Below are 15,525 nucleotides of genomic sequence, written 5' to 3' on the forward strand. Positions count from 1 at the left end.
TTTTTCACAACGATGAGAGGTTTTTTTCCTGGTGTGATGATGAAAGACAATAAAATACATGAAGGACAGTAAAGTAGATAAAAGCCAGTAAAGCAGATAAAAGAATAAATGACAAAAGATAATGAGGTATAAAAAAATAATAAAAACATAACAGACATTTGATGTACTGCAAGAATGCAGAGAAACAAACAGAAGAAGACCTAGAGTTAGCCCATGGGGAACTCCATTCAAAATTTTTATTGGCTATAACTGGAATTTCAGACTTAAGAATGCTAACTAATTAACCAGTAACTAAGATAAGTTAATTATTCCAGTATTTCTGTGTGCTGATCTTTATTACTTTTTAAAAATCCATTAACCTCCGGTCTTGTAATTATTGGATCTAACTTTCTGCTATATCAGTCACTGAAAACACACATGTAACATGAAGTGAGCGCTGTGCAAAGATGTTTCCTCTTATTCTAAGCATGCGGAAGAGATTCACTGAGGGAAATGAAGTGTGATTAGAGAAGCATCAGTGCAGTTTTCATGTAATTAGTTCACGGGTTAATTCTACAATGTATTTGACCGCAGAAGATATGTCATCTCTGCAGTGTTAAAATATTCATACACACAGATGTCCAGCCTGTAGAGCAAAGTGAGAGAGAAGTGAGGGTTACAAATTGTTTCAGTTCATGGACGTTTTTGTAGAGAAACTGATGTTTTTTCTTTACCCAGCCACTACAAAGGGGCCAATAGCACTAAAGTAAAATGTTTAGCACTATATCAACGATTATATGAAACATTTATTAGAATAAAATTTAATTCAAACCGATTTAGCGCTCTGTGCATCTATAACGATGGGCTATGTATCTGGGTGTGAATGCAGCAGGACCATCTGGACACAAGGCAGCCCAGCTGGTGAGCAGCGCCGCACTGCTAACAGCCAGCTGAGGTGTGCAAATAAAAGTGATGAGTTTAGGTGGCAAGTTATAACCAGCATGGCAGTGATACTGTGAACCTGCCACACATTTGTCTCAATAGTTTATTCCTCTGTCAGCCCAGTGGCGTTTCTGGTAACAGGAGGGCTGGGCTGCACATCTGCATTGGCAATTAGCATAAATCAATCAAAAGGACATAAGAGGGTTTCATTAAATCTTTAATGTACGGCCTCTCTGCTGTGAAATAGAAAAGTCATGAGGAAATTTTAGATGGATTTGTTATTTTTTGGTAATGGATGTATTAATAGGACTGGATACCAGAGGGTAGCGCCTATTCAATTTTGCAGACGTTTATTTTTCAGTGGTGGTCTATGGAGAAAATGCTTTTTGAGGCCACAGGGATTTTTCGTTGCAATACCCTGAGAGTCCACTGGGAAAAGATTTGAAGCAAGGCCAGGCTTTCTAACCTTGCCCTTGGTGAGCGTTACATGTCACATGTGAGTGCTTTAGAGCTGTTGGTTTACTTAACAAGTTGTATGTTCCACAGGCTTTAATCTTTAAAATGCTCCGACGTGCATCAGAATCGTCCTGCTGGCGACACCAGTGTCATGCACCTTGGTGCTGATAAATTTGGAGATCCACTTTGTGCTGTGCAGCCTCGCCTCCTGGTTATTGGTCCACCTGCTCTCGGCGTGGGTGGGTGGGGTGGTTACTCACAAGGCAGCTGCTGTTGTCGCTCCCGCCTCCAGTTTTAATATCACTCATTTAGATTAATTGTCCTGTGCCGATGTACAGATATTCAAACCGTCTGTCTCATTATACCCAGAAATGTCTTATCACCTCGGCCCAATTATCTTCTTCTTGTAGTTTCCCACAGAAGCCCAATCAAGTCCTCCCTTTATTGCTTTTATTGTGCACACATGCCCCGAGGTTCATTAGGAGAGCATCTGAAGACATGAAGGTGAGAAACAAACAGAAATATTGCTTTTTTTACTCAAGCAATAATTTTGTTTATTCCTTAATCTACAGTTTTATGTTGTTATCTCGTGGTTGAAGTACCTCACTGTACACCTTCATTTCAGTCACTTTCTACAAGCCATCTGATCCCTGATTTACATGCCAATTACCGAGTGACACTCTCTCACCCACCCATCTGACATTCTCCCCGGAAAAAACCCTAATTATACCGTCAAATCCTCAAAGCTGTGTTTTCCGAGGTGGGTTTACAGTCCAGCGTCCTCTGGGATTTTATCACACTTCCTCCAGAAGTTGTCATTGCTGAACCACGCGCCTGTTTTGATGTGGCAACTTTATCGCAGTTTCACTGTCACCGTGCAGTAATTGGCTGACATTTCTCGTGGCTTGCTTTGTGCTTTAAATCACAGTTTGAACCAAAAGCTCTAGAGGTTTGTTTGGCAGTGTGCAGTCCTTTGTTAATGATGCACAACACACTTTAAAAATGAACGAGTGACCACTGTTGGTGCTGGACAGGTTTTTAAAGTCGATCTTAAAGTAATGCTCACATGACCGTGCTGTATGTACTGTAAAGCAGTTATTAAACCGAGGTGTTTTCAAGGCAGGGTCTGTAACACTGGAGAAATTGGCAGGAGAAGTATTCAACCAAAAAAATGTGAACCTGTCCATTAAGTTATTAAAGGAAACTAAACCATAAATAAATTAAAGGCGTTCTCTGAACGAGATGTGAAATGAAAACACACCATTTTTCCAAGGTGTGTTCCACTGTGGGGGAGCGTCTTTCATCAATATTATGTTATAATCTGTGGCACTGAGCCAGACGTTAACCAGTCAGCTTTTTAACTCGACAAGACGACAAGAGCTTCATCTTGGATGTGGAAAAACACTTTCACTTTCACTTTAACCCACCGTCTGTAGCTAAAGCACAACCAAATTGTAAATACATACAGAATCCATTTAAGCCACACAGAATAAGAAATGTGGCCTGTTTGCTCATGTTAGAAGCACGAAAATCATGGAACAACAACCAGATCAAAAAAAATCAGAGCAAATCAATTAACCAGACAGTCAAAACACTGAAAAAGTCTGAAATGCTTCATTGGGATTCCAAGTCACGCTTAGGATGGAACAAAACTGGAGCGCGACGCAGACATGCCCAGTGGGTTTTCTGTGTCATTCTCAAACCATGTGCATCAAGTTGGCGTCCCCATGGCAGCCATGGTGCCCCCACTGCTCTGGCTTCAGACTTTCCACGTGGAACCAGGCTGCAGGGATTTGGTTCCTCTGATGTTGGGTGATCAGGCCTGGCCCACAGTCTGCATTTAAGTTCTCCCCAAATGTATCGGACGGGGTTGGGCTCAGGTCTATTCTATACGGACATTATGTTGAACAGGCCTTCCCCAAACTGTGAAGCACACTAATATCTCAGATATGACTGACATGTATTGTGGTATTAAGAGAGACAGGCGACTGCTACATGTACAATATCCCTGTTTCATTCAATCGTTATTAGTCATTACATCCAGGAAGGGCTCCCGTGGGCTGATTAATCTCATCTGTCACCAGAACAAAGCCATTTAATCAGAGTGCAGAGGACCGGAGGTAGCAGAATCCAGATTTCATGGTAATGTAAGAGAGCGAGTGAGAGAAATTTCAGTCCTAAAGTCTGCCGCTTGTGTGTCACACAGTCATAAGGCACAGCACCCTGCGAAACATGCGCCTGCTTTTCATTTATCTGAAGTGCGCGACTATAAATCAGATGTAATTCCCAAATTGAATTATTGCAGCCCCAGCATATCAAGCAGCTGAATTCTCCGATCCATCCATCCCACACTATACAGATCACAATATTCACACAAGCTGGGGAGGGAGAGGGGGGGGCAAGCGGGCGTAGTGACCGGAATGAGATTAGAATGACTAACGTTTGCTGAAATATAACACGGCAGAGAGAGGACGGAGAGAATAAATGAAGAATGCAGATGACTAATGAATGAGTAAGGGCATGCTTACAGTTGTCTCGCGGCTTATGAAAATTACCAGTGTTGTTCATATGAGAGCCGCTGTGCCACGACCTCGCTGGTGCTGATATACACACAGTAACACAGGGATCATGTCTCCGTTATGGGAGCTTCAGTCTTGTATCTGCTGAAGGGATCCCACAAGAAAAGTGCCTCCTCTGGCTGCCTTATGGTATCCACTGCTGCTGAAGGTGTCATTGAGGCTGTGACTTCATTATACTGTGACAGTAGATACACATAATACAGGAAAGCTTTATTTCTGAGTATATTTTGGAGTTTTTAAGTATATTTGAGTTGTAATAGCCAAATCGTGTGGATTTTTGGCGATGCTAGTAACGTTGGGTCGTCGGCTATAATCAAAGGCTGTAGGCCGAGGCTAAATGCTTGTCAGATGATAGAGGCTGAGGCTGAAATATCTAAAAACCGCTGGATGGATTGCTTTGAAAGTTTGCGCAGACATTCATGACACCCAGAAAATGAATATCACTGACTTTGGTGATCTGACTTTTGTGTTTTATGCTTTTGGTTTTAAGTCAGATGTCCTAAGAAATATTGGACGGATTGGGACACAGTTCAATGCAAACACTCATGATCCCCTGAGGATGAATCCAGGTGACTTCTGTGATCCACCTGCAGACCCAGCTGTATGTTTAATGATACTTTACATATATTAACATACTTAACTAAGATGGTAAACATGGTAAACATTTTACCTGCAGATCATTAGCATGTTAGCATTCTGACGTCAGCACAGAGTAACTCAAAGAATCCTCGAGTGCGGCTGCAGACTCAGTATTGGTTTGTGTGCCGCTGTCCACATGAATGTGGTCAGATGAAGGCTGTTTTCAATAGGTGTTAGCTTCCTAAATACATGATTATATCTACAATAGATTTTTGAGAAACAAGATTTGATGCATTTTAATTTGTAATCTTCTGACGGTAGTTTCAGTCCTGCTCACTCAGAGGTTTGCTCAGTTAGACACAGCTGCTAGAAACAGCTGAGGTCTTGCATTCTTTTGCTCACTGAACACCACTGAACACCATATTCATTATCATTAACAGACTGTGTTTCTTTCGAGTGCATTTGATTCCATCCCAAACCGGTAAACATTTATATCTAACTCCTTCTTTAGCATTTATAGGCAAAATCGATTAATAAATGTCCTTCAGCGTGTTAAGCAGTGTTTAGCACATAAGGTCATTTTTGTTGTCCTGACTTGTTTAATACTTGTTTAAATGTCAATAAAGAAGTACTGTGGTATAAAATCATCTGTTTTCATCCCCGTTACAGATGCTTTATGTTAGAAGTTGTATTTGTGTTAATAGATCCTTACAAGTGTCCTATATCTGCTTGGAATTCCATTATAATCTAGTATATAAACTGTATGAAGAGTTTATCTGCTGTTTATGGGTGCTAAATAAATGGGGTTGAAGGAATGAGTCGCCCATGAAGCCACACTATTCTGACTACGAGGGACAGCAGGATGTAAATGTGCATGTACAGTAAAGTAAAAGCAGCTTATTACCAAACATACTGAATAAGAATTTAAAAGGGAAAACCAGGAAATTTAAGCGCAGTAAAAAAGGAAAGCCCGGCCTGGTTATTAGTGATGTGTTTTAGTTTGATTTGTCACGGGGTGCTGGGCTCTGCCAGGCGGCTGCACACGGCTGTCGTGGAGCCGAGTGGACTTCTGGCAGGTGGTGTCACTCCTACGCACTGCGAGCCGCTCAGTCGAGCAGTGCAGATGGTGCGTTGTGAGCTGTGTATGCCAAAGGTTGCTGTTTTGGAGATACTACACATCCCCCAGTTACTTCTTCCCGTATAGTATTCCACACGATCCCCTTACTTCTTTGGGAAAGAACGGAAATAACAGGGAGTGATACTGTGTTTTATATTTACAACACAAATAGGAAATTATAATGTTGTGTAAAGACTAACAAAACAAAACAGCCAGGCCAGAAATCACTGCGCAAAACACTGTTGACAACAAAGCCGTGTAATTAATATGAGCTGAAAGAAAATGTGCAGAATTACAATATGTACATTGAATTTCGTAAGAATGCGAAGGTTGATTGAAATCTGACACGAGACGTTTTCACTCAGTCCCCAATACAACACGCAGTCTGAAAGAAAAAAGGCCATGTGAATTATGCTGTACTGAATACGTGTTTCACAAAATCAACAAAATAGTGCCACAACAGTCCTGAAAGCACAATGACAAAGAGTGAAATACTGTAAACTGATCAGATATTGTATGTGTCTACTATAAAAGCCTGGGAACCTTCTTCCAAACATAAACTGCTCATTTGTTGGTGGGTATGTGACATTTGTTTTATACTGAAAAGCAGAAGCAAATGAATGAAACATTAAATAAATAGTTTGGGAGATACCTTCAATGTCTTGTCACAAGAGAGAGGAGACAAACGATTCCACCCTCATCACTGTACGGTAAAAAAGGAAGCCTGAGCCAGCTGCCAGTTAGCTGAGCATAAAGATCTAAAGCTCACTCATCAACATGTGAAATCACGGTTGTTTCCATATGAAGAATGTAAAAATGACCAGTTGTGGAATTCAGTGTCCGGTCAAAAATATTTAGTTGAAAAAAACAAGTAATAAATATATTAAACAAGTGCGACTAACGTGTTAATTAGTGAGCTTTAGAGGTGCAGCTAGCTCCCCATTTCCACGCTTTATGCTAAGCTAAGCTAACTGGCAGCTCCGTATTTAGCGTACATACATGAGAGGTATCAATTGTCTTGTGTAACTCTTGGCAAGAGAGAGAATAAGTGCATTTCCCAAAAGACTGAACTATTTCTTTAAGTCTGTTTCATTGCAAATCATTTCCTCATAAGTCATAAGTTTGGCTTGTGTTTATGTGATCATATTTATATTTGTCCATGTGCAGATTAACGAAAATGCCGTAATGATGTAATAATACCATGAATCTTTGTCAGCTGTCTTGTCATTAGCAATAATTTGCATTACAATGCCACATTGAACACATTTTATACTGAAAGTAAGAGTTCAGTGGTAATAACTGGCCTAACGCAGCGCCCTGTAAACACCGCAGAGCCTGTGTCTTTAACCCATGAGTACATCCAAAGTCCCAGCTCTTCACAGGGGTCAAAGCAGAGAGTACGTCACAGCACATGAAAGTCTTTGTAAAATGCATTCTCTGTAGTGAATTCCTTGCACAGATGCACACTGTCATCAGTCTTCACTCGCTATGATTAAAAAAACGTTCATAAGGATTTTAGCAGATTATGTTCCTTACATAGAGACGTGCTCTCTCATTCAAAAACAAGAGCGAGACAAAAATGGGTTTAACAAACATGAGTGCATTAATTGACGTAGTAAAGCCAGTAGATTAGGTTGAAGAGGGAGAAGGTGAAGGGGAATATTATCCGTGACAATCTGTCGATGGCATTTACATCGGTGAGGTCTGGGATTTTGATTTTGAGCTGCGAAGATCGTCTCCGCAGTCGGGTTTTCTTGAAATGTGCGTTCCTGTCCACGCTGAGGCGTCCCGACTCGGGCGGCGCGCTCGGCTTCCTGTACTGGATCCCCGAGTTGTCGAACACCATGGAGGAGGAGTTGTGGGTCTCGCTCACTGTGGTTGTGATCTCATTCCCTCCCACCTCATTGTGGATCTCCAAGGTTGTCAGCAAAATGTTCCCCTGGGAGTCGACCTGGGCACAACAGACAGGAGCGGTGTTAAAAATGGGCTGTGAGCTGGAGCGCCAGAGACTGATGACACATGTGCGGCATGCGTCAGGCCCCAGGGCCGGCGTCTTCCAGCAGGCTGACAGATTACAGCCTGGGAAACAGAGAGCAGCCTTCAAAACAGGTTTCCTGTCCCAAAGTTAGATCACTTCTCACAAATCAGCCCAAGGTTGGACTGGATGGCTCTAATACTCATGTCATGACAGCTATAGCTTCCCACACAAAAACATATAAATCATCCGGACCCATGTGGCAAAAATAGAGGCCCAGTACGTACACAGTAATATAACAGTGTGCTTATAAGACATGAGAGGAGGTGACAAGGTGAAAATTTATTTTCTTACTCTGTCAGTGCAAACTAATGACACGCTGGTCTTATTCCATGACATTTTGAGGTCCACCTCAGACCTCAAAACTTGCTTGAAATTCCTTCATCTGATTATTGCTAAGGTGTCGCTACTTGTGGTTACTACGTGGTTTTTAAACAGCTTCCTAAACCAGGTAAAACCCTCACCTCACAGATCAAGAACAAAATGCCTTATTTCTGACTTGAATCCACTAAACTGTCCACTTATCCAATGATTCTTATCAGTGCTCAGGTTTGGGAAAGGTTCCACTTAAATACTCTCTCCTTCATGACCCTCATGAAACCAAGCCAGTGCTTCACTATTAGCGATGTGTGATGTATTTAAGTTCCCGCATGCCAAGGGGATGAAAGTTGTATCTTACTCATTTAAAGATGGAACTTTTGTAACCATTTAGACAACTGCGACAGAAATACGACCTTCGTCCCTCTCATTTAATGGGGTATTTTCTGATTACCTTTAATCTCTTAAACAGCCATTTTCTTCCAAAGTTGGTTTTCATTCTTAAAAAATAGGATACAAATAAACTAATAAGATGCTGTATGGTATTAAACCCCAGAGAGGAGCTGAGTGATGAAACTATTTTCTATACCAGTGTTATAAAAGAGGTAGTTTTTTGCATATGTTTTGGTCTTGTGACCTTCCGACTATGATAAATATCTTAGCCCTGTGCATTTATTATAATAGAATGCTAAATGTAGCGGTGTATACTTCATAGTTTGTTGCCCGCATATGGATTCCCTCTGTCAGACCAGCGTGTGTTATATGATTTAATAAAGACAAAAAGATTAAAATCCTTGTGGTTTGTTCGTATTTGTTGTGCATGATATTAGGGCCACAAACACATAAAGACGAGGTAAAACACCACAGAGGAAGAGGGAGTGTACAGAGGAATATATTAATATGTGATGGTGATTATGGGAGAAATGGCTGGTTGAGATGCTGTGATGTTCCCTTTGTTAAATGAGGAGGCCAAACTTTGCCCTGCAGTTGCAAAGTTTCAGCAGAGGTTTCACAGATGTGACACAACAGGCAGTGACAGACACTCACCCGGCGTGAGTGACGACGCCCTTGTACCTGATTGGACAGTTTTACAGATGAAGACTTGCAATTGCCTCCTTCCAGAATGGACTAGCCGGGAGAAACACAAACAGAAACCTTTTGTCTGAGCTGCGGTCAGGTGGTAGCTGAGGTGTTCACAGAGCTTCACAGGCAGGAGGACGACTGGAGTCGCTCGACTGTTCGACTGCACAAGCCCCGTGTTTCAATTTCACATAATCAAAGTGAGATTTCATTTCTACCAATGTGCAGATAAATAAAAAACAAAGAGTGACTTTCATTATCTTTCCAATGTTTAAAAATGCATCATTACAGTTGATGTTATAATCCGATTACAATCCACTGCTGCACTCTAATGCATAATCCTGCCGTTGTTTTAAATACAAATCTATGTGAAATACTTGGTGCCCTCCCCTAATCTTGAAGAGCAATGACAGACTTTCAGAAACCTGATTCTAAGTAAACCTGCTGCCTCTTTTCAGATGAAAATGCATTCGTCATTGAACTGAATTAATAGCAGTAAAACACCGTCCGGCAGAAACTGCAGATGCAAAGAATTTTCACGTATATTTTTCTCATTTATTCCACATATAGGTTAAGCCTAAATATTAAAGGATAACTTTGGTATTTTAAACCTGGGCCCGTTAAGATATATTTTTGGTTGGAAATGACTGGGAGGGTCTAAATGGGCTGCAATGGCTGCAGTGTGATCCTATGAGGTAACTCCCTGTACATCACTAACAGTGCTTGTTTTTGCTCAGATTGCTGTTTGAAATGTCTGGCAACATTATGGAAAAGCTCCCTGCAGAGACAGACCTGTAAGATCACTTTTGTTTAACCACAAACAGCCGTTATGTCGCTCTCTTCATCTACCTGCAGTGATGCATTTTCTAACAAGGAAATGTAACATAAAAAAATGACTATTAAACTACAAATAAAGGTCAGTGTCCTATGAGCACCACTCCGCCTGTGAAAACAGCTGGTTTACAGTTGTTGCTGGAGATTTGTCAAGTAGAGAAGATAACCCTAATGATGTCATCAGGGTTACTTCAGCTTCCGGCTTTTTATTGTAGAGTTAACAGTGTTGCAAACTTGAGATGTGGGGTTTGAAAGATGTGGGTGTGTAGCGGGCAGTGAGGGTCCCAGGACACGATCCTGTTCGATGTTTTGCGGATAATAAAGGAAACGGTGTCCTTGTATCTCAATCCTTGTCAGGAAGTATGTATCAAGATATCCAGCATGGTTTCCAGCCTTTCATTTTTTCTTACATCACGTGCACACAAATGAGATTTTAAGTTTCAATTACATTGAATGATTTCCAGTGTAATATTTGCTTATACTGCTTGATGTTACTTGATAAAAGGAATTATCATTACATATAATTACACTGTGGATATGGACATATATTTAGGGCCATGGAGAGTCATTGTTGATTCTCACCTTCTGTCTATCAAACTTTTCCCGGTCATTATTTGCCTTCTGTGCCTTCTCAGCCAGTTTCTTCTGCATCTGAGGGCCCCTTCCGAAGAAGATGTAGTTGACGAAGGCATATTCCAGCAGAGCCAGGAAGACAAACACAAAGCAGCCCATCAGGTACATGTCTATGGCTTTGACATAGGGGATCTTGGGCAGAGTCTCTCTTAAATGGGTGTTGATGGTTGTCATGGTCAGGACAGTGGTGATGCCTGGAAGCAAAAACATAAGCATTAGAATCAACAAATAACACAAAGAACCTCAAATATGAAGTGCGTGGTCATGAAAGAATACAGATGCTGACTTAACTAAAACCAGAATTGTTGAACCAGAACCTTAACCTGCTACTAATGTACCCCTGTTAGATGAGTCATAACTAATAAATCAGAATAAATAACCTGGTTTAAGATGCTTTGTCACGTGACAAAGTTACCACACATTTTATTCCTTTTCAGTTTCCCCTTTGTGCACAAACTTAGTCACACAAAAGGTTATAGGTGCTTTTTGAGGTCAACAAATACTGTACATGGCTGTTGCTGTTAATCATGGTTGTAGAAAGAGAGATGGACACGATGAAGGTGCCCCAGTTCACCATAGACCACCACCATTATAAAAGAAACATCTGTAAAGCTGTTGACACCTGGACCTGCAAATATGGTCAATTATTTCTATTACTGACTCTTTGTATTTCAACCATCAAGATTTGATATTTCTCAGACTTTTCCAGGGCCTTCAAAAGTGATGGTAGATTTTTTACCTGCGTGATGTCATCCCAAAGTATTACGGGGGATAAAATGAATGTGTACCCATAAAAATGTTATTAACTCATTAGAGCACAGTACTTTTCTGTCACAGTCTAAACAGGTGGGGTCTTGTCTATTGTTACTCTTTCTTGTCTATTGTTGCTGCTGTAACATGTAAATTTCCCCCTATGGGAGATCAATAAAAGAAGTCTAAGTCACATGGTGAACCCACGGTCTGATCCACCATTTCGCTCAGTCAAAACAGAAACTTGGCTCGGTGCTGAAGTAATCTCCACCTGGCGTCTTGATGAAAAGCACTGCAAGATTTTGTCTTCACTTTCCCATTTTTCAGGATTATAACCTTCAACTGGGAAGCCAACCAATCTCGCCTCCGAACTGTAGCAGTAAAGGGGTGCACACTCGTGGTGACATTTATGACCCTGAGGGTCTCCGAGGATTTCAAGACATCCAGAGACATTTCCATCTACCAAGCACATCTCTCGTTTTCTACACAGCGAAGCAGACTGGTCTCAATGATAGAAATTCCAAATTACAGAAGGCCTCCTGTAAGCCTCCATCTATTGACAGACTGTGGAGGGCGGACCTCTCCTTAAATAGTTTCAACCAAAATTGGAAAACTAATCTGGCAGAACATGTAATTATCTTCCAGAAGCCCCAAAGTTATTCATTTTATTTCACACACAGAATATAGCAGTGCATAAATGAAACCACCATCACTGAACTGCACCTATGCTCTAAAAATGTATTGGGCACATTTTTTCATTTGTTGTGGGGGTAGCCGAGGATGGCAGAATTTTGGAAGAGGGTTCCAGAGATGCTATCAAGCGTGTTTTCCAAAACAGTTTCTTACTTGCAAGAAGTCCTATTACTTAACGACAGCTCCATCTTGGAACTCTGCGTTAAGCCGAGTCGACTCCGGACAGCTGACCTTACAGCTGCAAAGCCACTAACGGGAAACTCCTCATTCCGTAAATATACAAAGATGGCTCCTTGACTTCATAGATATAGCAAGCACAGATCATCGAGCTGCCAACGTGCACCAGGCAAAACCAGAAACATTTCTCACAGGAAACAAGCGATGACTTAAATAAACTTTAACTGTGTCCACATGGTCCAGGGTGGTGGACTAATCACTTCCTCTAAAATTTGTTTTATCATGCATCCACTTTATTTGTGATCTATTAATTAGTAACCCCAACGCCATATAAATATGTTTAAATAACAATAAAAAATGTTCAGATGAAGACTCCTCTATCTGTTGAGTTTGAATTGACTTAGCTTAGATGAGCAGAAAATGCTCCACTACATGGTTTACAGCTCATGTAGCATACAAGACAGCGGCGTAGTAATTCTCCCAGTAATGTGCACCATCAACAATAAATGTGTCTGTGCTGTTTTTGCGTCTCCTGGATGGCTCACCAAGCTGGACGGTGTGTCTATTTCTGTCGACTCAGGCTTACATAATTAAACCAAAATTGTTGCGCTGTACGGTACTGTATGTGTGGGGGTGTCAAGAGCACTGTGGGTTTGTAGCATCGATTTCAGCAGAACAAAGGGAAGAGCGAGAATCTACAGTCTCTCCGAGCTCAGAGGGTTACTCAACAAATCCCCCAAATATTTCAGTGCAGTGCTGCAGAGTCTTCCTCTTTCTCCTATCGAGGCCGCACTGTTTCAAAGAGAAGAAGAATTTTGGTGAAAAATTTGCCACTGTTGCTTTGCAAACTATCCTGACACACTCAATCTATACAACATGCAGCTACAGCCAGATTCCAAGTTAACACACAGTACGAGCTCTTAACGCTTCAAACGTCATTTTCCACTTCTCATATAGAAGGCCTGATAGGTATCCCTGCAAATGTAGTTTTCCTCAGGATACTCAGACCACCATAATGGCGGAGACAATGGAAACCTCATCACATAGAAGGTGATTGAATTTGGATGGTACGGTTAAGTGTAGATGCTTTCTCACTGTATCGATCTCACGGTGTCTCAGACAGCCGTCTTCTCAATATGGAGGTGTTACGGCAGCCGAGCCGTCACGCATCCCCGAACAGGTCTGGCCCTGCAGAGGTGCTTCTAAATGTAGCTGCTAAACGTGCCCCTCAGAATGTACCAAACTCATCTTTGTGATCACACAGCTAAGATTTAATGAATGGAGCAATGACGTGCTCTTTCTCACTCACTCAGTTCCTTCTGTCCATATATGCTGAATGAGGATTTCCATTAAGGCAAACATCCTAGCAGAGATCAATGCACTCAGAGATGGAGGGGTGTTTTCCAGTGGTGAACCCAGCCTCAGTCCCAGAGGCCAGTGGACAGTGTGAGTCTTAGATCCAGTTCAGTCTCCTATTACACCACAGAAGAGCAGCATCTAACACATCAAAACTATGATTCTTTTGTCTTCATTTGAATAATGTAAATGTTTTTCCAGAAATAGTTATTCCTTATTCAATAAAGTCAAAATGTATGACTTCCGGTATGGCACTGAGCTGAGCTTACATGAGCACAGACACTTACACTCGAAGTACACATTTAGCATAGTCTGGTATAGTATAGTATAGTATAGTATAGTAGTCCGGCCCAGTTTCGACTAGTATGGTATTGTCTAGTCTAAGAACAGAAAGCAACATTAGCTTTGATTTGGTGTGGTGTCTCTGATCATGCGATGAATTTAAGTCCAATATTTAGTCTCTTTTTGCTTTGCTTTGGTCTCCACCGAGTCAGTAGTAATATCTAGGTTTTTAACTGCTTAATGCTCCTGTGTTCACCTGCTAGTCACCTGTCTGTCAGCTCTTTAGTGCTGGACACGTAGCGTAACCTTAACTCCACAGAGTTAAAGGGGACTGCAGACTTTCACATTACACACAGTCATTTGATCTGATTTGATTTGATTATTGGTCATAAAAAAAAAACAAACTCTGGTGCAGCTTTAACACGCTGTAGTGCCCTGAAGCTTAAAAAGTGCGTGATGAACTTTTTCCAAATCTTAGGTCAAACAATGTGATAATAAAGTTAAACCTCAGTTTGCTACGGACCCCTGAGGCTCTAACACTAACACTGGATAGGATCACCTCCAGTCAGTTTCAGCAGCATAAATCAAACTGAATTGGAAAGGTCAGATCCCCTGACTACTTATGTCCTCCGCTGGCCAACAACATCCAACCTATCATCCTCTCAGGTCACGGTACAGTAAATTATATGAACCTGACATGATCTCCCAACAAACACTCCATCTACTGTACAGCGTCTCTGAGCAGGAAGAGAGGCCATCAATCACAAACCTATCTCACATGACAACAGTCACATTTTCTGCTGCGTGGCCATCCATTCAGAACATCCTCATTACCTCCCACTCCCATCTCTTTCTCTTCTATCTCCTCTTTTTAATCTGTCTGTTCCCACATAAGTGTTAGGAAAGAGACGGAAGAGACATTCTGAAGAGAAAAGTGGCGCCGGAGCAGATTGAGCAGTTCTTTGGAAGAAAAGCTCGTCTCAACATCTTTAACAGTTAGAAAGTGCTGTTGACACTGCTTATAGCACACCAATCTTTCAGTGGGGGTTCTGTGTTTTTATGATATAATTCGTGAACAATCTTAACCAGCAGCATCACAGTCTTAATCTACAGGGGCATCTCATGAGCTCAACAAAGTTATGTGACATATCTCAGAGGATGCTGAACGGTGTTTCAGCTGTTTGATGGAACGGTACGTACTTGTCACGCACCCCTGGTTCCCTCACTTATAACATCTGAGAGGAAAAGCACACGCTGATACAGTGAAATACTGTAAAAACACTAAAGCACGTTTAATTAAAAGATCCAGGTCACTGTGTTTTGATGAATAAAAGCTAAAAAGGCTTTTTATGTTTTGCTCATTTCAACAGAATATGTCAGATGCTCTTAGTTTTTTAAACACTGTGGCCCCTCCTTCTATGGAAAGCACACACAGACTGCTTCCTGTTTCAGAAAAAATTGAGCAGGTTTGGTGCAAATTCATCCTGTTGCATAATACTGAAACACTGAATCGGTAACATCACGTCATACGTTAGAAGTTTTAACGATCCAAATTATTGATTGATTCTCTTGATTCCCAGAAATCCCACCAACAGCAATGCCAGTCCCCAATTCCTTCTCTGTGGAGCTGCAGTGTCCCCTTTGAAGATATCATAGTTTATAGTCTTTAGTCTGTTTCTAGCTTTGGGAAACAGGCAGTCACTGTTCACAACTAT

At 41.4% G+C, this 15,525-nt stretch overlaps 1 protein-coding gene across 1 annotated transcript in view; it reads right to left on the minus strand.

The window, feature by feature from the left end:
• Positions 1-7,042: 7,042 nt before the first annotated feature.
• The window catches only part of gabrb3 (gamma-aminobutyric acid type A receptor subunit beta3), a 43,255-nt gene continuing 34,772 nt past the window's right edge, over positions 7,043-15,525 (minus strand). Inside the window, exons 9-11 of the mRNA XM_070832914.1 lie at positions 10,502-10,746; positions 9,053-9,133; positions 7,043-7,603 (exon numbers count right to left, since the gene is read on the minus strand). Coding sequence (XP_070689015.1) covers positions 7,256-7,603; positions 9,053-9,133; positions 10,502-10,746 — 674 coding nt within the window. The 3' untranslated portion in view covers positions 7,043-7,255. The remainder of the gene's footprint in view (positions 7,604-9,052; positions 9,134-10,501; positions 10,747-15,525) is intronic.

The sequence above is a fragment of the Pempheris klunzingeri genome, chromosome 6 (assembly GCF_042242105.1).
Source record: "Pempheris klunzingeri isolate RE-2024b chromosome 6, fPemKlu1.hap1, whole genome shotgun sequence".
NCBI lineage: Eukaryota > Metazoa > Chordata > Actinopteri > Acropomatiformes > Pempheridae > Pempheris > Pempheris klunzingeri.